This window comes from Haliotis rubra, unplaced genomic scaffold, assembly GCF_003918875.1.
Source record: "Haliotis rubra isolate DU_JTF1 unplaced genomic scaffold, ASM391887v1 Scf128, whole genome shotgun sequence".
Classification (NCBI taxonomy): domain Eukaryota; kingdom Metazoa; phylum Mollusca; class Gastropoda; order Lepetellida; family Haliotidae; genus Haliotis; species Haliotis rubra.
In genome coordinates, this window is record NW_025765203.1 from 320,472 (window position 1) to 344,466 (window position 23,995).

Genomic DNA, 23,995 nt, shown 5'->3' on the forward strand with positions numbered 1-23,995 from the left:
TCATTTAATAAACTTTCATGACAAAAGGGGGAGTGCACGCACCCACCCCCACCCCGTCTATGTGTCATGTTATTGCTTGAGCGAAAGTACAACAGCTTACCGGCATAGTAAGTTATGAAAAGCAGACTGACCTCAAAGCCATTAAGGTTTTCCTCTTACTGAAGTAAGGTTTAGTCTGCAATGAGTGTGTTTAGCATGTGACATATTTGAGGTCCATGGTATGGTGGTAGTTGTTAATTAAATATTTAGGCACATATTTAGTAAGTTCAGGTTGTGTTCTTCTCAAGGAGGGCAACTCCTATTTTATCCCGTAATCCTTTAATACTATCTTACAACATGAGATACCTGTTGACAAATCAAGCTTGGTGGATAGAGCAGTAATTAGTCTCCTCCTCAACAAATGTGCACATCTTGATGGAAAGACCAATTCATCTTTTGTTTTGCTTGTTTGTTAATTAACACTGCACTCACCAATATTCCAACTATTTGTGAGTGAGTGTGTCTGGTTGAACAGATATTCAGTGATATGAACAGTGTGTCAGATGCATTTTTGAGTGGAGGTTTTACAGGTTTTAGTTGCTTAAGGATACAGATACTTTATGAGAGTGTGACACACGAAGTATTTGTTACACAGTAACAGATGATCTGACCCACTGTGAGTGAGTGAGTGAGTGAGTTTAGTTTCACGTCGGATTCCACAATATTCCAGCTATATGGCGGCGGCGGTCTGTAAAATAATCAGGTTTGGACCAGACAATCCAGTGATCAACAGCATGAGCATTGATCTATGCAATTGGGATACGATGTGTCAACCAAGTCAGCAAGCCTGACCACACGATCCTGTTACGACAAGCATGGGTTGCTGAAGACCAATTCTAACCGGGGTCTTCACGGGTCTCTGACTCACTGTGAAAACTCTATAACAACAGAGCATCTGTCTGATTAAATCACAAAGACACTGATACATGTCCTATAAGAAAGTCACTAAATGGCAGACTCAGCAGAACAAGGGAAGAGGGTGTAGTCAGTTTTATTCCTAGTTTTAACATTGACATACAGTTCACTGATGCAGACACAACAGTTTCAATAAAATACCACAAAAGCTTTTAGTTAAATAAAATTAAAATGACATGAACATACAAAATGGAATACAATGTACTTGGAAATCATTTGAATTTTGTTGAAACATCTTTTCTTTCACACTGGTTTCTTGGAAGTTTCATATATTCTTGTTAAACTCACGATATGCAGAAAATGTTGAAATGTTAAACAGCCAGGTTTGAGTCAGTCCATTTCTTCATTATCCTAATGATTTTAGAATTCTGATTGCTCTGGAGACAATCTGTCATAGCAGAATAACACGTACAGTTTCACAAAATACATGGTAACATGGACTGTTCAGTTAAGGACAGAAGCAGATAAGTTGAAGCTCTGCATACAGACTCAGATGACACCTGGATTATCTGAAAATAGAAGTAAAACACGATAAAACCTTTATCCCATGCAAAAATTCTTCAGATTTGTACCAATAGTGAGAAAGGTTCTTTTCAGCTCTAAGAATCAATATTAGGAATAAGTTAGTGAGTGAGTTTAGTTTTATGCCACACTCAGCAATATTCCAGCTATATGGTGGCGGTCTGTAAATAAACGAAGTCTGGACCAGACAATCCAGTGATCAACAACAAGAGCATTGATCTACTCAATTGGGATACGAAGACATGCATCAACCAAGTCAGCAAACTGACCACCCGATCCTGTTAGTCCCCTCCGACGACAAGGATGGGTTACTGAAGACCAATATTCTAACCCGGACCTTCACGGGTCTATTAGGAATAGAAATGTTCCATGAATTTCTGAACCATGGAAACAAGTTGATGATGACCTTCATCTGAGACATTAGATACTGTACAAGAGGATTACACTGGACCTATAACCTGTTAGAATGACCATTTACTCTCCGTATCAATTAATAACATATTATTAAATCATTAAAGAATAACTTGCCAATGCTATGCAACCTGTTATAAAGAATTTTATTTGTGACACCTTCATCAGGTAAACACATTGAATTCTCTGGTCTCTTATAAGGATGGAATCCAAAGAGCCGCTAGTATATGTGCCTATTGTGACAATGTGTCCTACTGAGCTATAGGCTGGCCCACCTGTTTCTGTGCAACTGCTGGGCAGTAGAGGGACTCTAGTCCTCTGTCCACTCAAAGGGCTCTGGGGGTTCTGGCTCTTCCTCCTCCTCAATCTTAGGTCCTCCAGCTGCAAGCATTCACATGGAGGTCAGCACAACAATATATTACATGTAAGTGTCCTACATCACTTGATCTCAACACTAGAAAGCACTGAGCTTCTAAACTGAAGCACTAGATGTCTAGAAAAGAATATATCCTCAGGCACCAAACAAACATGTCCATGTTTTCTGTCACTATATCTACATTAAGAGTCAGGGGAGATAACTGCATAACTCTTCAGGCATACCCCTAAGGATAGCTATGACTTAGTTTTAAATTTTATTCACTTTCATTTTCTGTATGACCTGTGGTACCCACAGGAAACTGGCAACCATAATTCAGAAGGAATGTTTATGACATAATTGAATATATCCTCAGGCGCCAAATTAACATGTCCAACTTCTAAAAATAATGTTTAATAACAGTGATGTCCAACTTCTAAAAATAATGTATGTGCCAAATGTCTTACCTGCTACTGTTTCCACAATCTCTTCATCTTCTCCGGGTTTGGTATTCTTCATCATAACGATGCCTCCGATTGTCAGCTGGAACATCAAATACCACACAGTTACAGAGATGTAGACTGGCACTAAGACAGCTTCAAAAATAACATCAAATACCACACAGTTACAGGGATGTAGACTGGCACTAAGACAGCTTCAATAATAACATCAAATACCACACAGTTACAGAGATGTAGATTGGCACTAAGACAGCTTCAATAATAACATCAAATACCACAGTTACAGAGATGTAGACTGGCACTAAGACAGCTTCAATAATAACATCAAATACCAACAGTTACAGAGATGTAGACTGGCACTAAGACAGCTTCAATAATAACATCAAATACCACACAGTTACAGAGATGTAGATTGGCACTAAGTCAGCTTCAATCATAATATTGTTTAATGACACATTCTGCAATTTATTCTATAATGTCTCATCAAAAGGTTAACCAAGCCAGAACTATCAGGAACTAAAATTTGTCTGTACAAAACATGTTGGATTTTTTTATTTCATTTTGCATAGTATTCCAAAATGATTAGATACCAGACTTGTTATGTGTGAAAGCTTATAAACAGCCATGGATACACATATGGGCACTAGATCATACATTGAGTGGTTCACTTCAAGTTCACATTACAATGCTGTTTCTAAACAAGCAATATGTTTCAAAATATCCATTTAGTAAATATTTACATGATATGACATGAATGATGATACGAGATTAGAACTGTCATGTGTTTCAGAACTGGAAAATGCCAAGAGAATACAATTTTTGTTCCTGATATATGGTATTCATGACACAGAGACAGACTCACGAAATAAAATATTCCAAGTATTTCAGGGTGGTAAATAACTGAGTTGACAAGACAGTTACTGAAACCATGCAAAAAGATCCAAACTATGTAGACACAGAATCAGCATAGGCTGACTACCCAATCCTCTTTTCCACACTCGGATAATCATCAGATTCTTGGGACCTATTCTTCCGCAAACACACAGGATTATCTGTAGGATATCAGAAACTTGCACAAAAGGAGACAGCCTCAGACTCATTGGGATGTGTGTTGGCTGTAGTTTGCCAAGATCAGCCAGGATTCAGTATCAACTATATCTTACAACAGCCCAACACCCTATACTGAACTCACATCTTTCACTGGTGTGTAACGGACTTCCTCTCCCATTGACAGCACCTTCAGCTGCAAAACAAAACAGACAAATTTTCAGTATGGTTAGGGTTGATGTAACTATTGTAACTATCTCATCACCAGTTGGCAGTGAGTTTTGATTTGTATACTGCTAGAAGACACTACAGATATTCAAACAGACATATAAAACATGAATGTTTCAGGAAGTAGTCTGTGGGAGATCTTTCTAAATTGCCCAAAACAGTGGAGAAATCAAAAACCACTCTCAAACAAGTAATGACAACAAATTCATGAAGATGCAGCAATTGAAATTACATTAATTTTATAAACACAATTAAAAGTAATCTTCTAAACAAGAACATTCACATATATATTCGTCTGAAACTTGGCTTTATTAAAGTCCGATGAAATACTTGTTATACTTGGTGACATGACAGATGACCTACCTGGGACTTCATGACACGGGCAGGATTGGCCATCATCTCAAATGTAGGCTCAGGTTCCTTCTCCTTCTTCTCCTTTTCCTCTTTTTCTTTTTCTTCTTCCTTCTTCTCTTCCTTCTTATCATCTTTCTTGTCAGATTCCTTCTTCTTTGCTTCTGGCTTCTCTTCCTTCATTTCCACATCTTTCTCCTTGCCTTCATCTTTCTTTTCTTCATCCTGCATAGGAGGTGGAGTTAAATGAAAAAAATCACATCAAACAAACTCAAGAACATGGGGACTGAAACGAATTACAGAATGTCTCTCAAAGCAAATTCAATTGGATGTCACAATATTAAAACACTCTAGTCTGGGCACACTAAGGAATTTGCACATTGTGGAGAATTACACCTGAAAATTGAGAAGCGTAAGACTACTGGGCTCACAATGATACATATTTTAGAATACTTGCATATGTAAATATTCTAAATTTATGCCAAAGGTTACCATCTTTATATTACAAGAGTTATACTTCAAGTGACAGAATGTTCAAGTATTAAATGGTAAGGTTTGTGCAAGGTCAGAATCATATCCAAATGGACAAAGACTTACGACTTCCATCTTTTCATCCTTCTGTTTCTCTGCATCCTTCTTCTTCTGCTTGGCTGTGATGCTGAGAACTGCAGTCTCCACCTTCTCCTTGGTCTTGGTGCTCTTCTCCTCTAGGGGAGGAGGGTAGGCAAAAGTCGATGGCTTGGCATTAGATTTGAACTCAATCTTCGGCATCTACAACAAGCACAGTATACCAACTTGAACGTAGGCATGTCACCACCTGACATCTACACATACAATGAAGTATTTCATTCTTCACCAAGTTAATGTCCCAGTCATGCTACCAGTTTCCAGCATTGCACACAAGATGCTGATGGCCCTTGTCAATTTATACCAACAAATGTGTTAATAACAAACAACATATCAAAATAAGCCATATTTTTCATCAAGAAAGATACATGAATTTATAGGGCTGTGTGGATAGCCTAGTTGTTGAAGTGTTTGCTTGTCACATTGAACACCTAGCTTCAAGTCCCAATGTATGAAGCCCATTTCTGGAATATTGTGAAAATGCAGCATAAACCCCAGCTTACTCATTCCATGAGCTATCCTGAAAGACCCATACCATTGCATTTGGAGTATATTTTTATGCAAAAGGAACTTTGGTAACTGCCAACTGTAGTTTGTTCGATCCTTATTCAACATCTCCATACATAGACCTTTCTTTGTGTCTTTCTCAGAACTAATTGAGATGCTCACATAGGACAAATATGATTCTATCCATTAGAACCACTAGGATAACGACTTACCTTGAGGTCTGAGTTGAGTCCGACCACACAGTTTGGTGTGAAGGAGAGTGACAGGAAGTGAGTGAGAGGATACCAGAACCAGTACTGGCAGAACACCAGCAGACCAACCACGGCCTCCATGTTGGTGTGTCCTGTACGGGACTGTAGAGACACAGTGGCATTGCGGCCTCCTGAAACACACACACTTCACACAGTCAGGACACATTCACTGGAAGTCTTAGAGGCACCTATCAGTCCCAGCTTTAATAGAAAGACTACACCAAGTTATTCAATACCACAGTGTTCCCAATGTTAATTAACATCACAATTCTATTGACCCCACCACTGAGATAAGAAGATAGACATATCGGTACATCTTGTAGTTAAATATCTTAATACTCCTGTAAAGGGAATAATACTTTATCACAGGACCCTTGGATTCATATGTTTATCTGTACTGAGAGGTGCATCTTCCCCAATGGTAAAACTCCAAGACTTGTATAACTTTGGGCTTTCTTCCCATAGAAGCTGGCATGCCATGATATAACTTGGTCACTGTACAAAATGGCACCAAACCAGTCTCGCTTACTCATCACTCTCCAGAAGGTTTCTGAGCCAAATGAAGCACCAGATAATCAGATCATCACCAGCACTGTTTAAAGGGAGAATACTCTTTCTCACTTAACTGTCGCAGATTGCAGATTTTATAGGTGATTCAACTACACAAATTCCTTGCGTTTATCTGTTCCGACTGTTGGATATTGCAGTACTACAGTCACACACTGTTGATGTGTTGGTCTAAGGTTTGTCTGTAAGTAAAGGCTTGGTCTCTGTTCTGCAGTACTACAGTCACACACTGTTGATGTGTTGGACTAAGGTTTGTCTTTAAGTAAAGGCTTGGTCTCTGTTCTGCAGTACTACAGTCACACACTGTTGATGTGTTGGTCTAAGGTTTGTCTTTAAGGTTTGTCTGTTAAGTAAAAGGCTTGGTCTCTGTTCTGCAGTACTACAGTCACACACTGTTGATGTGTTGGACTAAGGTTTGTCTTTAAGTAAAGGCTTGGTCTCTGTTCTGCAGTACTACAGTCACACACTGTTGATGTGTTGGTCTAAGGTTTGTCTGTAAGTAAAGGCTTGGTCTCTGTTCTGCAGTACTACAGTCACACACTGTTGATGTGTTGGACTAAGGTTTGTCTTTAAGTAAAGGCTTGGTCTCTGTTCTGCAGTACTACAGTCACACACTGTTGATGTGTTGGACTAAGGTTTGTCTGTAAGTAAAGGCTTGGTCTCTGTTCTGCAGTACTACAGTCACACACTGTTGATGTGTTGGTCTAAGGTTTGTCTGTAAGTAAAGGCTTGGTCTCTGTTCTGCAGTACTACAGTCACACACTGTTGATGTGTTGGACTAAGGTTTGTCTTTAAGTAAAGGCTTGGTCTCTGTTCTGCCTCTTGTCATCATTTCATTTTTAGTTTGTATCAAACCTTCAATATTTACAGGGTTTTACCTCGATGAGGGTTTAAGGGTCCCTGCGGACAATATGAGGGTCCTGTAAAGTAACAGTGTAGAGAACTGATGAAGAAAAGATGCATGAAACTGCTCTGAAAGAAACAACCAAACATTTAGCAAAGTCACAGATGTGTTGTGGGTACAATACATAGTGTGCATCGCTGTAGATACAGTCCATTCTCTACATTTGTGCGTACTGGACATACATTTGCAGTATGATTTACAAAGGTCCATTCAACTTGTGACACAATGGTGTTTTGCTGGTTCTTGCACTGTTATAATTTACTGTCTAGAACTGGTTTACAAATCTAAACAATCTCATCACCCTGCTGCTGATCAGGAACGTGACACTAAACTCAAGAACATTAGGGAAATGAAACTAATTAAGTAATCAATATGAATATAAGAACATGGGTTCATTCCCAGGATTTTACCAATATACCACTATGGCTTATCTGCCACAGACTGTCTGTCAAAGGAGTACCATTCCACAATAACAAGGCACTATCTTGTCTTGTAACTTGAAAACGTCAGTGATAAATGGTGATGTCAGATGGCACAAAACTAAACATTGTTCTAAAGCAAACATCTATTTGAGCTGTAAAATAATGTTTAAAAGGCAAATGACACTTCAATATTCCTGCAAGGGATCTCAATTCAAATGTTTATTGTATGAAGGCCATAAGCCCACATACATGAAGTGCATACTGTACAGTATAGGATCAATTAAACAAAAGATTAACATTTCATTTTATTATGTTTCTACTCTTGAAGGCATATTTGAAGCATAACACAACAGATTGAACAATCTTGATAGTTTGTTGTTGCCATAAGGAGAACAAACTGTTGTACTGATGGTCAAATTAAACATTTATTTGGTATGTATTTCTTTCGAATGTTCTTTAAGGATGGACATATAGGTGAAATGGTACAGATCTTCGATGTTTAAATTACAATATGTACACACCCTTTCAGACTTTGCAATATTATGATGTCTCCCAGTATCAATATTTAGCCTTGTACATCCAACTCTAGTCTGTCTCACAGTCCCTGAACCACATTATTTTCCCTACTGCCTAGCCCTCTCTGCAGTGCTAAAGCCCTAAATAAAGCAAGTCTAGATTTCCTCAGGTTCAGGATCTCTGGTCTCCCTGGGTCTCCTTTTGAATTTAAATGGGCTTGTTTGTTACTATCAAAATTATATATATTCAGAGACTAAGCATTAGTCTAATCCAACTCGAGCAAGAGCAAAGTCAGTTGCAAATGTACACAAGGTCGAATCTATTACATATTTTTCTGCTTCAAGGCTAATCTTAAAACTTGCATAACATTCATATCTAGTGCTAAATGCTCATATATGTGTACACTCTTGGGTGTACATATCTTTTAATCTGGTCTGAAAAATGCTGAGAAAACTAGCTATACATTCAAATCTTGATACAGCCAGTGAGCTGATCTAACTGTATCAAATGATGCTTTACTTATGCTAAACGTATACAGAACGTTTCTTATTGTAGGATATGTCTTTTCAATGAACGGTGTATGGTAAGAGAAACTTTTGACCAATAAGTCAACAATGACAGTACTACAGAAGAGCAGTAACTAAATCTGGACAGACAACCCAATGGGTGAGAGCATGAGCAAGGATCCACACTGTCAGCTAATAATCCCACTCAACATAGTACCCATTCAATCCACACTTCAACATTGATGGTATGGAGGACCTGTCTCAGACCTCCCACATGGCTGGGGTGACCGAGAGTGGAGAAGAATTGCAAAGCTTCTGGAATAACGTATGTGAAGTTATTTTGCACCTAAATGTAACATCTCCCATTACCAAAAAGCATTCTTTAAAGTTCTGCTAGGATCACAAGATAGGATCTTACAGTATTTGCTGCCATCTGCTTTAGAAGGTGATCTTTCAGAATAAAAAGATCAAACTGAATTATTTTTCAGGCAATCTGGTGCTGAAGTAAATCTTATTCCTTGATTGAATAAGCAGGTCGAACACACAAAACATGGCCAGGCAAGAACACAAACATATGGTGAGACTGTGGACAGCTATAAACATGCTGCTGAGTCAGAATGAAGACTTGCAAAAACCTTCATCTTCAGCCTCAAACTGGATGTAAATTGTCTAAGGTGCCACAAGAAAATGAACTCATTGTGTCACTGTTCCAGATCTGATCAAGCCCTTGTATTATTTAACAATGGTTGATCACAGCATTTTGGTATGTCATAATCAAAGGGAGATAAACTACATGGTGTTTTATTGTCCAATAAATAACTGATTTTCCAAAATTTGGGCACTGACACAATAAAAAAGTCAGGAATTTTGGCACCACTCATAGCACAATTTAAGCAATAACCTAGATGATGTTATTGTTCAGAGAAAGTAATCATTTAAAGTTACTTTTGGAACAGAGCTGTACGCCAAGTGTATATCTGGTAACAAATATAAAATGGCCCCAGGACTATATCAATGTTTTTAACATCAACAAAGTCGATTATGTAAAGGTTGAAATTATCTATTATTTATATTATTATTTTTATCTACTGTTTAGCTTAAACAATCATAGCGAGAATATTTCATTTCAGAACAGTTTTTGGCATAAACAAATATCCCTACATGTGTCAGTTTGATCGGATCCAAGATGCCAGTAAGTGCAAGGTAACAGCAAGTAAACGGCATCAACAAAAGGATCACTGCATTACAGACAACAGGACAACCAGGACAACATCAACAGACCTGACTAGGTCAACAACATCTGAAACTTGGGTCAGTGCCCATATATAACTACTTCATTAGCATACACAAATCTACATATATACATAACACTAACTTAATGATCTTTCTATCACAATAAAATTAGCATGACTGATAAATCTTGACTATGGGACTATCAAAAATGGTCGAGGACCCCACAAGGCAATTACATATATGTATACCTTGTTGTATAGGCCCCTTCAATGGGAGTGTTAGGGGACCTATGACCTACAGGTTAATTACAGGAAGGCCTACTGTCCAGTGATAGGCAACCAAGTGGACGATAACATTGACAAATTCCGGGTCTTCAACCTGGAGAAATTAATCAAGGGTCTACAGCCTATGAAAGTGCCGTTTATCAGCTTGGGCTAGAGATTACAGGCTGGCAGAAGATTCCCTGTCACTCTGCTGGTTTGGAAAACATAATCCATGATGTAGGAGACATTGATATTCTGGAGAGCTATCAAATCTGCAGGAATCCCAGCAAATGGAAGGCAGATGCAGGGCCAGTTAAAGTCTTCCAATTAAAATGCTGAAATTCAGTTAGCTCAAATCAGCTGGGTTAAGAACCCAATTGATTGTTATCATTATCAATTTTCCCAGTATCTAGGATTGGTTTAAATTGATTTGTGTAAAAGATGCTTTTTAGGAAGGCAAGTGAGTGGGTAGTAGGCTTGAATTGGAAGGTAGACAAGGTAGGAAGAAAAAATGGGAGAGAGTGAGCAAGTGAGTTTAGTTTTACATCGCTTTTAGCAATATTCCAGCAATATCATGGTGGGGACACAAGAATGGGCTTCACACATACAATCAAGTCCATCCTACATGAAGACATTCCTCCTTGTGATCACACCATGATGCAGTACTATCTGAGGATACTGTCCCACAACACCAATCACATCCCCTGAGGTGAGTTCTTGACATCTTGATACCATCATGACCATCCCAAAATGCATCAATACTTTCCTCATTTGTCAATGAAACCTTGACATAACTCAAACTATATTGTTCCCTTTCAGACTGAGATAGTGACCACAGTACAATTCTTTGAGTCAGGTCCAGTACACCTAGATACTGCCTCTTCTAGTTCAGTCCGTGTCACTTAATGTAATCCTTTATGGCAAGTCCATGCCACTGAGACACTTTCTTCTCTGAGGTTACTTCATCAAACCTCATTACAATCATCTCTGTGACCTGTTTATGACACCTTGATACAAACACTGACACTTGACCATGACACAAAGTATACAATCAATAACACATATCACCAATCAAATACTTAGCAAACTCACAGTAAGATAACAATTATTGAATCCTGGCCATGTTGAGGGGAGGTAACTATGTGATGATTATGTCTGAATGCCAGTCAGGGAGAGAAACTGTACAGGTCTTCTGCTTACCTTCCCTGTATGGATCCTAATCATCAGGAACACATACATTTGATAAGCAGAATGAGCGGCAGCAGATAGTTACTAGCCCATTTAGTCTATTTACTGCAATGTAGAGTGAGTGAATGAGTTGAAGTTGTCAAAGACCATGGTCAACAATATTCCAGCTGATGGAAGTGAAGATATAGTCAAGCTGAAGACAGACATGCATGCCTAATGTTTGACTGTTTGTTGTTGATAGCTACACCACTTCAGCTATAAAACAGAAGAACCTATACATCAAGTCTGGACCAGACAAACGAGTGCTTGATATAAGCAGTAGTCCCTGCCACCAGGGTTCGATGACATGCAATCAACCAAGGACCCTGAACACCCACTTCATTCAGCTACATGCCACGTGTGTGAGTTTCTGGGCCAATTTTAACCAGGAATCCCCACTGGCTATAGAACTTTGTGATTTGTACAACATAACTGTTCACAACAGATTCTGCCCGACTGCAGCTCAATGTGTGAGAACTTATCACTCATTAGATCCCACCAAGAAAACCAATGATTAAAGTTGGAGTCCTGGCTACAAACACAGTCACATGGTTCATCATTAGACAATCTTGCATGTCCAGGAGTGTCAAACATTATGACGAACAAATTGATTTCCTCATCTGAGCTCCTGCACTGTGAAACTAACTTATCCTGTGTCCTACACGAGCACCAGAGGTCACTGGCAGGCATCAGAGCTGACTCAAGTGTGTTTGTCCAGGCAAGTATAAACCTTCACCTCTGACACCATTCAACACTGACCGCTGACCTATATTGACCCCCATCAGTTGAACGTCTTCCACAGAATCATAGACAGGGTATATTGATACATATTAGATATGTGCCCACTGCCTACCTTGAATACAGATGAGTGAAGCTGCCACTACAAGATGGATAGTAAATCAATGGCCTGAGACTTCTAAGTGTGGCTGATGAGATCAGTGCAAGTTGTCACTCAGGTGGACCTCTCACGACAGTTTGATACATGGGGATTAGATACTGTCGCCCTCTCATTCTCATTTCACTCAAACATTTGGGGGGCTTATTAGTATTGATGGGGGCTGCTTATCATGGCTTGATTAAGCTGATCTTCCACTGAGATAAATGTCACTTTCTGAATCCTCAAGCCTGAACAAGTTGTTCTAATCCTTGCAACTAATGTTGAAGGAATTGGGGATACTTTCATTCTGAATGCAATCTGTAAGGAACATAGAGAATGTAGGCAACCATAGATAGAGTTTTTAATACATACAATAACAGCTCTTTTGAACTTAATTGTCAAAATGTGTCTGTGATTGAGCATCCATATCCTCCTTTTGATACAGTCACTTTAAGTTCCTGAGCATCCTATGTCCTCTAAAACAAGGATCTAACCATTGATATAAGTGGATCACTTCAATGAACTGAAGTCATTCAGCAGTAAGAAATCAAATCACTATCACAGTACATCATTTTACGCGCATTAGCCAAACATGTATACAAGTGGAATATCTCCCTGTCTACCACCATGTCTTATCTTATCATTTAAACCTTTTTTGCTTGTCTTTCTTGCAGACATTAGCCACAATACTTCTAAAGATTCTGATATATTTCTAAAGATTCTGATAGAAACCTGTTAATATGAACTGAATGTTGTATAAAGATTTCCATGTGTATATCTTCCCCAATGTTCCTCTCTTTACCAATGCCTCTACTGATAAGCATGGCGATAAAGCACTTGCAGGCTTGTAGACATGGTAGTCTCATCAACACTGGATGGTCCTAGCGAGGGCAGACGAACTAGAGAGATTTACACACAACACCATGATTTGCATTTTATGAACAACTCTAAACTTCTGTCAACATTTCATGTGGTTTCATTCTGAAAATATTCCTTAGTCATTAAACCCCTGGCAGAAAAAGTAAATCCTGGCATCAGTTTGAAAACAGAAATTATGTGCTACAGGTCATATTCCGTCAACAAAGAGACTGTATGTGTGTTCATAAATAGATATTAGCCAAATGAGTTGCAGATTCATCTTCTTCCCCAGTGATGAGAATTTGAGAGAAATTGAAATGAGTTTTGGTGGTTGCTTTCAGATGATAAACATAACTACCTTGACAAGATACTCTCCAACCTTTGAAGGTATGGATAATCAAATTTCTTTCTGTCTAATATCTCTGGTGATGAATTTCCTAAAATAGATATCAATTTTAGAAAGCCTCTTCGTCTTGTTCTTAAACTGTTTATTGAATATTAAATAAGGCCCTCCTGTAACAAATCAATGAAGAGAAACATGTTTTTATGAAAATGCTGTGTAATGAAGAGACCACTGATATCGTTTTAAAATGGCTGAATAAACTACTACTCAGCATGAGTATTCCTCAGGTCAGTCAAATCAAAAACAAAATCAATCAATTTCTAAAAATTAGAAATATAAATGTATAATAACTGATGTACTTCCTGTCTGTCAACTTATCATAACCCATCTGTAATGCGGTCAAAGATTTACTAAGCCAGTTTTCAAAGATGCATATACATTCATGTGTTAATGCACACAACAAATTCTTAATGAAAATCAAGCTACCTGTATCAAATACTGAAACCAGACCATTTGAAGGAAGAGACTTCTAATCCTCAGTGAAAACTTCCATTTTCCCATCAGGAGTCCTGTATTGATTCTGGGTTAGAACTGATCCCCAGTAACCTATGCTTGTCGTAAGAGGCGACAAAAATTGATCGGATGTTCAGACTCCATGACTCGGCATCTCCCCGAAAAGTGCGTGACTTATAAGATCAGCCAGACCTGCTAATACTTACTCATATTGCTGAAAGCAGTGTTCAACGACACTCACCAACACATCCACCAGCTTATAATGCAGTTGTGTGGTAGTCATAGAGAAAAGCTGGTGTCATAAGATCAAACTAACTTACATCATTTGTCTGTCCTGACAGGAACTGGTGTCAGGAATATACTGTGAAACTTTACCCATGAGTGAGTGAGTTAAAAACTCTATTGGTATTTTAGTTTTATAACAGAGCATGTCAGCTTATCACTTGTCATGCAAGTTCAACACTGGAAGATAAAACAGATGATGACCAAAGGATCAACTACACCAGATTAGAACCTGGTAGCCTGTGTATAATTGTTTGTAAATGTGTAATATTCAGAAACACAACATTAAAAAAACACTTGGATTCAACACCATATGGATGAAACCCACAAACCACAACTTCATGTTCAACTACATTAATATGTGAGCATATATGAATAATTTAACTAAGTTTTGGAAAAGTTACCAGCAAGTCTTTGTTAAGTAGTGAACTTTGCAAACCCACAAAAATAAAAGACTTTGGTGAAACCATGAGAAATGGGTATGGTGGTATAAAACCAGTGGTTGAGGAGGAATTCCCACACAATCAGCACATCAGTGCATGCTTAGATGACTGCCACCTCTGACCCCAGCTCCACCCTTGTCCCATCTGTGATGACCAAGTAACATACAAACATGGGACAAGCAGTGGAGAGTTGCAACGACTGGTTTATTGTGTGAAGGCAATGATCGCCTCCTGTCCCAGATATGACACAAAATGCCAAACAACATTACACTATAACCAGCAGCATGTTAAACCTGAGATAAAAGGTGTTTGGAGGTGTAGTGGCAATTAGATAAGATGAGGACTGCTTCATGACTGCTTCAGTTTAACGTCTTTAGAGGATTGCTGCTTCATGATTTATTCATGTGACCACAGACATTTTGGTCAATCATATGTAATCGACTTGGCCCAATCTGCTGGCCTATCACAGGGACGGTTCATTTGTCGAGACTGTTCCATAGTGAGGGACTGTGTACCTATGTTCTGTGTGGGCAGATGATTCATCGCACTAAGAATATTTAATTCTACCAACTTGAACTCGTAGTAACTGAGTAAATGTCCCAGGACATTCTTGTCCTTTCTATGATGACATAAAGATCTCATCAAAGCAAAGGGAAGCGATGGTACCAAGGTCATTGGTCAAGGTTAACTACAGAACAGAAGAATTTAATTAAGATCTGAAGAAATATATCTTTTCATGTTGAAATTGGTAAAAACGTAAACACTAAAAATAATATCAAAAGGGGACTTATCTTTGAATTGAAGTGATGGAACTGATATGGATTCATTTGGGTCAGGTATTAGTGAGAAGTAACTATTTGCAATGACTCTCCGTAAAGTCAATGACACTGAAGGACTACAAACTTCTTTGAGAGGCATTTTGAAGTCACATCACTCTCACTGCAATAAAGAAGTTGTTCATACATATAGGGGGAGTGAGGTAGCCTAGTGGTTAAGGCGTTCGCTCGCCACTCTGAGGACCCGGGTTCATTTCCCCACATCGGCACAATGTGTGAATGTGTGTGAAACTCCTTTCTGGTGTCCCCGCCATGATATTGCTGGAATATTGCTAAAAGCGGTGTAAAACTAAACCCCTCACTCACTCATCCATATAGTGGTATCCTTCTTACTGATGGACTACAGCATGGAAGACCTGCTTCATTTTGAGTTCTATACTCCACCTGAGCAGGGACCTTGCTGTGTCTGATTACTGTCTGTGTTCTTGTGTTCTCAGGTGCTTCTCAACAAAGCCAAACAGACACACAGACATACAAGAAGAAAACACCCCAAAATTACAGTTTTAGTTAACATAAAACTGACTTGGTTTATGCATATCATCAGATCCCAATGGCCGAGATAGATGGTCATAATGTCAATCAGGGGATTGTCTGGTCCAGATTTGATTATAAACTGACCATCAGATATCTGGAATATTGCTGATTGTGTGGTGTTCAAGAACAAACAATCCAAAGTACAAAGGCTTCTGCAGTGATGGTTATCAGTCTGAATTCAGGTTATTGGCCTTAACAAGCCATGAATTTCATGCACCTATTAGACAGTACAGATATGCAACTACATTGTGCAAGGTTATGTTTATACTTCAATGCTCTTTCATTGCAGTACACAACAGCACACTGCTTATCACATACTTTGTTTGTTTCTCATCTCAAACATCAACCAGCACGAAGGTGGGCATTTGAAAAACACTAAATATAAATACAAACATCCAAAAATCTGGGGTTTTTTCCACCAATTGTATAAATATTTCATGACATATATTAAATTTAGCACTTGTTAATTGTCTTTAAATAAAGTAAAAGAAATCAAGTTGTTCTGCTTCAGAAACAATCTTTTTTTAAATGTAGATACAGAAAGATCCACCTGGCCTGGTTTTTGTTATGAGTGAGTTAGTATGGTTTTATGCCGCTTGTAGCAATATTCCAGCAAAATCATGGCAGGAGATACCAGAAATGGGCTTCACACATTGTACCCATGTAGGAAATCGAACCCGGGACGAGCAGATGCTTTAACCACTAGGCTACCACCACCCCTTTTTACAAGTGCTCAAGGGTAAGAGTTATTATTACATCAGTGTACAAATTCCTTAGCAGTACTGAAAATAGAGATAAAAAAACCTGTACTAGTCAAAGTCAGAATGAAAATTCAGGGCAGGCAGCAGATGGGCAACACAGGAAATAATATGGACTGCCTTACAGGGGAGAATGGCAAAAACTATCAACTGACATTACCAACTGACATTATCAGTAACAGCTCCTAACTAATTAAACAACAAGTGTTTCTCAGGTTCATGTTGGGTCAAGACCTGCCCATCCCAACAGATGCTAATGATGATGCAGAGATCATACAAAACAAGAACAAATCCAAGCCTTGTTCCCATCATCTGAAACTGAGGAGTTTGGATTCTACACGCAAACACCTGAATGGTTCACCAGTCACATTGCTACAATCAGAAGCTAAATCAACATTCTCCAAAATATTTCTCAAAGTGACGAGTCAATTCCAAGTTCTCCTTTGCAGCTCAGAGAAAATATATACAAGAACTCTCTTAAGTAGAACTCACAAAATAAAACAACTTTAAACTGTACAAACACATGAAATACCCAGATCAGTACTGATGAATAATAGTATTAATAGAACAAACGTAGTAAGGACAGAGTAACACAGTTTGAATGTGTTACAGACACAATCTTCAAGCAGGAGACAAAATTCAAATGATAAAAAATCAGAGTGTTCAGTTAAGTTCCAAAAAACAATCATTGTGTAAAAGTTACTACAAAAATGCCAACAAAATGATGTGAGAAAACTCTACAAAGCAAATAATTAACTGATATGGAGTCGGTCAGATATATTTAGATTGATCTACATTGAATATCTTATGAGATGTGTTGCAAATTGTAAAAGACTTTCTTTGATGCACTATACACGCAGATTGAAAACGATATGTCTTAGTCATGCAAATTTACTCCCAACCTCAATACCAGTTCCAGACAGAGAAATGTTGTGTACAGATGGCAGCAGGAACAACTACAAGGTTTGTGTGAGATCTTGGTGCAGGGGCAGTTCACACACCAAACACACTTCTGTTCGTGTTGTTGAAGCGGACTCTGAATTATATCAACTATATGATGGCACAGTCAATAATTATGTCTACTGAAACTTCAGTTCAAATCTCTGAATTATTCCAACTATATGATGGCACAGTAAATAATTATGTCTACTGAAACTTCAGTTCAAATCTCTGAAATATTTTTCAAGGGAAACAAAGACATAAGAAGCAATAACTGATTGGTTGCAATAAACAGATCATCAGCAAAGATCAATGAGCGATTCCCAACCAACTCAAACACTAAAACAACAATGACTAAATAATGAAATCTGGTCAAAAACAATGGCTGATAGCATGAGCAACAGTCCATGTTGTGATGACCAGACAACAGGTCCTACATTAGAACCACCACCCAATCCTCATTACAAGACATGTGGTACTTGGGACCTATTTCACCCTTGAGGCTTCAAGGGCTTACTTGGACAACAGAAGCTACTTGTTCTTGATCATAATTCTTCAAACTTCAGTATCATATATGTTGTTTCTAAAATTGAATTGAACTGTTTGATGTAACCCTGTATCCAAGCATTAAAGGCACAGAGTTGATTTCAGTCAGAGTTCAATCTAAACACAGTAAATTCCATCGTATTTGTCATGTTTCCCGGGTTCCAGAACAGTTTGTAGCAAATGTCAACTCTGCCTATTCTAGAGAGAAACACGCAATAAGAGGAAAGAGGTACCAGATCAATCGCCACAATATTGGCCCTTCAAGTTGTTGTTGCATAAAAAGATACCTTCTTTTTAAGTTCACTTCCCAGTTGGCAACTGTTGGTGAAATCTGAGTTTATTATACAGAGCCAACCATTGAATCATACAGTTTCAGAGGAAAAGTAAAACTTCTTCAAAATCAATAGAGGACACCAATCAGTGGTAACTGAAACCCTGACTCCATTGTATTACAAGTAGAAAACTAAAACGCAGCTAAAGACACTCATCATATCTCTTCCAGGAGTAAGCTGCTTCAGACATGATCATGGCGATAACAAACATTAAGTTTTTAAGAGATACTATTTGCCAGAGAAAAAATAGGTTCAATAAGATTCTAGAACATAAATCTGGAAAAATATCCTCTTTGCGAAATCCTGTCTGGGAATGACAAAGGTAACTCATGTCGCCATGGTAACCACATATATGTTCAAACGAAAAACAATTAATCTAGGAAAGTCAAATCTAGATCATAAGATCTATATGCCCCAAAGGTTAAAAGGTCAATGATAAACAACACTAGCGACAAGACCCACCAATGATGAAGATAATCCTTTTGTAGGGTTTCAAAATTCACAAATATTTCCGAAATGTTCTTCCAGATTAGATACTATACAGCTTCCACTAGCTCCAGTGATTGTTCCTGGAAATGTGACGTGCCGTCCCATCAAACATCAAAACACTTGGGGAAAAAAAGGAAGATCAATTTTCTGACTTCCTTCAAAGCAAGTGTTCAGTAATATTTCAAATCAATACACTACTACAAACAAAATGTTTTCAAAAAGAAATCTGTCCAAACACACCGATGTATCTAACTCTGCCATTCCTGCACTTACTTTTTGAATGAGTTCATTCAGTTCTGCTCCCAAGGTGATAATACGAACAACTAGATCAAACTACAAAAACTGGAATATTGATTTTAAAAAAAATGTACATACTCCCCTCCTTCATGTTAGAACAAATAAAATCTTCAAATATCCTCTGTCATCATGAAGTAAATCAGGTTTGGGCAATGAAAACCACTGTATAATTTAATGGCTGTTCTATTATACAACATGATTTAACTACCTTGATAAAAATCAGCTGATCAATCTAACCAAACTTTAATAAAATCATAAATTTGTGCTGTGATCTCAATTATTGTCACCGGTTAAATATGATCGCCAAGCTCCTTACACAGTAAAACAAACTTGATGTTTGCCTTCATGTATAAAGCAAAACACTTAACACATAACCTTTACAAAGTTGTAATGCATGCAATATGGCTGCAATTGACGGTTGGTACAACATTCCTACTTATGAAGATCCTAGGAATGGAAACAAACTTGGCCACAATCTGATAAGCCACATGGCATGAAGGAAACATGTCACTGACTTCTTCTGGAAAACGAATATATTGTAATCATTCCCTGAGTAGTCTACTAACAGGTGCTGTATTCAAGTTTCAACCAAAACCACCAATTCAGAACTTGAAAGTCAGAATCAGCTGAAAAACACAGTAAAAGATGAATTCGAAATAACCTGTACCATAAAGAAATGTTTCATTTGATTGGTAAATATATGTGGGTGTTGGCAGTTGATAGAGTTTGAAGTGTATTGAGATAAAACTCTTAGTGGAACGATTAAAGGAATTGGCGGGTGGTGATACAATAATTAGCAGGAAGTAGCTCTGTGATGCTGGACATTTATGTTGTGAGTGCAGTAAACACTCCCATCCTCAACAGGAGGGTGCTGTGTGTGCCAGGGGGTAATCTGTGCTGGGGCCAGTCGTCACAACATAGACATAAACTACTCATTGTCAAGTACTGTTTAGGCCAAATATTGACTGCAGGCCTTATGTTTGAACAATGCTTGTTGCTGCAGAGGAAAAATGTAAATGAATTATCAGACGGGCAAGATGAAAGTGTTTCTGACCCCCTCCAACCATAGAGATACAGAGGGAAGCAAGGAGTTAAGGCACAACCCATGTACAGAAATATTAGCTCACATAAAAACTTCATGAAGATGAGTTGAACTTGGGGAAAAGGCAGCATTAATTCTAATAATGTTTCCTCTGAGACACCTTAAACATGGCCAGCATCAAACCATGCTTCAAACACTCTCATGAAATAATCAGAGTCTTCCATAAATTCTTGGAAAACCTGAATAACAGATCTTTAAAACAACTACTTCATACATCCTTGACTCACTGAAAGTTTCTGGAGCAGGGAACAAAGGGATAGTAGCTCACCTTCTTTAAACACCATTGTGGAGGCAGGGCTGGGTACTTCACCTTCTTCAATCACAATCAATGGGAAGTATAAGTTTGATGGAAACTTTGAAAAGACTTTGACAACAAATCTCACCTGCATCAATTATTCCTTGAGCCAAGATGGCACCAAACTTTGCCATAACATCTTCATGCTTGTCACTGATGACTTTGGCATACAGCTGCCGGAAGTGGGTCACCTGAAAAACAGAAACACATGTCAAATGTAAATCATGTTATACATATACCTTTGAGATATCCCCAGTACAATGTGATGCATTCAACAGCCATTCAAACACCTACAGCATATCCTGATCCTGCACTGCCTAATGAATATCCTGACCATGTGATGTGATGTGAAATTGGGTTTTATGTCGTGCTTGAGAATATTTCGCTCATATGACGACGTGCATGAGTGTGTTTGTGTATGTGCGGCTGCTTGTACTAGCCTACACTTAAGCTGGTTTTATAGTGCTAGCCCACTGAGATACCATGCCGCAGTGCAACATGAATACCCCACTAAGACACATTATACTGACTCCGAGCCGACCAGTCCTTGTTGTACCCATTAATCCCGAGCGCCAGGCAGGGACCAACAAGTACCATAGGTTACCTTCTTTTGGTATGACGCAGTCGGGGATCGAACCCGCGACCTTCCGCTCCCGTGGCGGACGCTCTAACAACTACACCACGGAGGCCCTGACCATGTACTGCTCAGTGGATATCCTGACCATGCACTGCCTACTGGATATCTTGACCATGTACAGCCTACTAGATATCCTGATCTTGCACTGCCTACTAGATCTCTTGACCATGTACTGCCTACTAGATATCCTGTCAGTGTACTGCCTACTGGATATCCTGACCATGTACTGCTCAGTGGATATCCTGACCATATACTGTCTACTGGATATCTTGACCATGTACTGCCTACTAGATATCCTGGTCTTGCACTGCCTACTAGATATCTTGACCATGTACAGCCTACTGGATATCCTGTCAGTGTACTGCTTTCTGGATATCCTGACCATGTACAGCCTACTGGATATCCTGTCAGTGTACTGCCTACTGGATATCCTGACCATGTACTGCCTACTAGATATCCTGATCTTGCACTGCCTACTGGATATCCTGACCATGACAAGCCTACTGGATATCCTGACCATGCATTGCCTACTGGATATCCTGACCATGTACTGCCCAGAGGATATCCTGACCATGCACTGCCTTGTTGATACCCTGACCATGTACTGCCTACTGGATATCCTGACCATGTACTGCCTACTGGATATCCTGACCATGTACTGCCTACTGGATATCCTGACCATGTACTGCCTACTGGATATCCTGACCATGTACTGCCTACTGGATATCCTGATCTTGCACTGCCTAGTGGATACCCTGACCATGTACTGCCCAGTGGATATCCTGATCTTGCACTGCCTACTGGATATCCTGACCATGACAAGCCTACTGGATATCCTGACCATGCATTGCCTACTGGATATCCTGACCATGTACTGCCCAGAGGATATCCTGACCATGCACTGCCTTGTTGATACCCTGACCATGTACTGCCTACTGGATATCCTGACCATGTACTGCCTACTGGATATCCTGACCATGTACTGCCTACTGGATATCCTGACCATGTACTGCCCAGTGGATACCCTGCCCATGTACTGCCATGTACTGCCTACTGGATATCCTGACCATGTACTGCCTACTGGATATCCTGATCTTGCACTGCCTACTGGATACCCTGACCATGCACTGCCTACTGGATACCCTGACCATGCACTGCCTACTGGATATCCTGATCTTGCACTGCCTACTGGATAAGATGCCAATGGGTAGCAGGGTTTGGTTTGATGGAAATCAACCTCAAATTTATCCTCATGGCAGCCAGATTAATATGAAAATTAACTGTGAACTGACCAGAAGAAACAGATGTAATTAATGGTATTGTCAGTTGTCTAATATTGAAGTGCTCAAATAATTCCTTTAAATACACATGGAGATTACATCCCTTCCCTGTCATTGAAACCCAAGTGCGTTCAATGAAATGTTGCCTAAGAATAAATATTAACAATTCAAGTACCAACTACCAAGCATAATTCAAGCAGCCTTGTCATTAAATTTATAGAGCAAAATTCTTTCTATCAAATTATGGAAAACAAATTTTTGATTATAATAATTGATTGAGAAGATGAAAGAAACAAACATTTTCCAGATGCTTCAATTATTATCCATGAACACACTTCCACCCATCAATTATCAGTCAAAAAGGTAATAAAGCTACAGAATTAATATCCGGATTTGGCAAGCTTTTATCCTAATATTATAACCACCCAAGAATCCACCTGATATATAAATCTTGTATTATTTTTAGCTTTTTTTTCAGTAAGCCAAAGGTGAAACAATATATGCTGCACAAACATCACACATCAATCATATTACCTAAAGTGACATTTCCAATAAATATATCATTAGCGTCCAAAATTGTGTTATGTACGCATGTCAAGGCATTAGCATAAAATTGATTCCCAGAAACACTTTGCCTTATAGGTGTTCTATGAAATGTGTGAGCAATGATATTGCCGATGAAATCAGGACGAGGTATAACTGTTTGATAAATGAGCTGCCCATTAACTTGTCCAGCATTGGGGAGAGAGGTAATCTGGCTGAAAATGAGTCGAAAATGGTCTTGCAAATTTCGCTGAGAAGACAAACAATTGTTCATAGTTTACTGATGTAAAAGCGCTACAAACGTTCTCCTGACTATTTCCAATAATCAATGTCATATTCACCGTCGTGAATTTATCAAACCTAAAATTGCATCTCACGAGTCGACAGGGCAAAAATTATTGGAATTTAGAGTGTTGGTTTTCTCAGTAGTTGGCAAAATCACGGTCATCAAATGACACATTCAATAGAAGCATGCAGTTGGTGAATCACTAATGGCAATACTCCCAAATAATGAGTGATCAGCATTCCAAATCAGGTTCCAAATCACAAATTATTGTTTTAGCTATAGATGAGATATTCTTAGCTAAGTGATGGACCTAACCCAATTTGGTAGAGTTTATGTGGGTCCCTCCTGAACAAATTCCCCAAACGAGCTGATTAGCACAGTGCCCAGTGATCTATAGCAGGGTAGCTGACATTAGATGTGTTTCATATGGATTGCAATAAGTAATCCAGGTCA

The 23,995-nt window shown here is 38.8% G+C and overlaps 1 protein-coding gene across 1 annotated transcript in view; it reads right to left on the reverse strand.

Moving 5' to 3' along the window:
• Positions 1-1,014: 1,014 nt before the first annotated feature.
• The window catches only part of LOC124266753 (26S proteasome non-ATPase regulatory subunit 1-like), a 297,670-nt gene continuing 274,689 nt past the window's right edge, over positions 1,015-23,995 (reverse strand). Inside the window, 8 exon segments of the mRNA XM_046701540.1 lie at positions 1,015-1,466; positions 2,167-2,268; positions 2,710-2,785; positions 3,896-3,946; positions 4,342-4,554; positions 4,927-5,100; positions 5,676-5,845; positions 20,885-20,987. Coding sequence (XP_046557496.1) covers positions 2,198-2,268; positions 2,710-2,785; positions 3,896-3,946; positions 4,342-4,554; positions 4,927-5,100; positions 5,676-5,845; positions 20,885-20,987 — 858 coding nt within the window. The 3' untranslated portion in view covers positions 1,015-1,466; positions 2,167-2,197.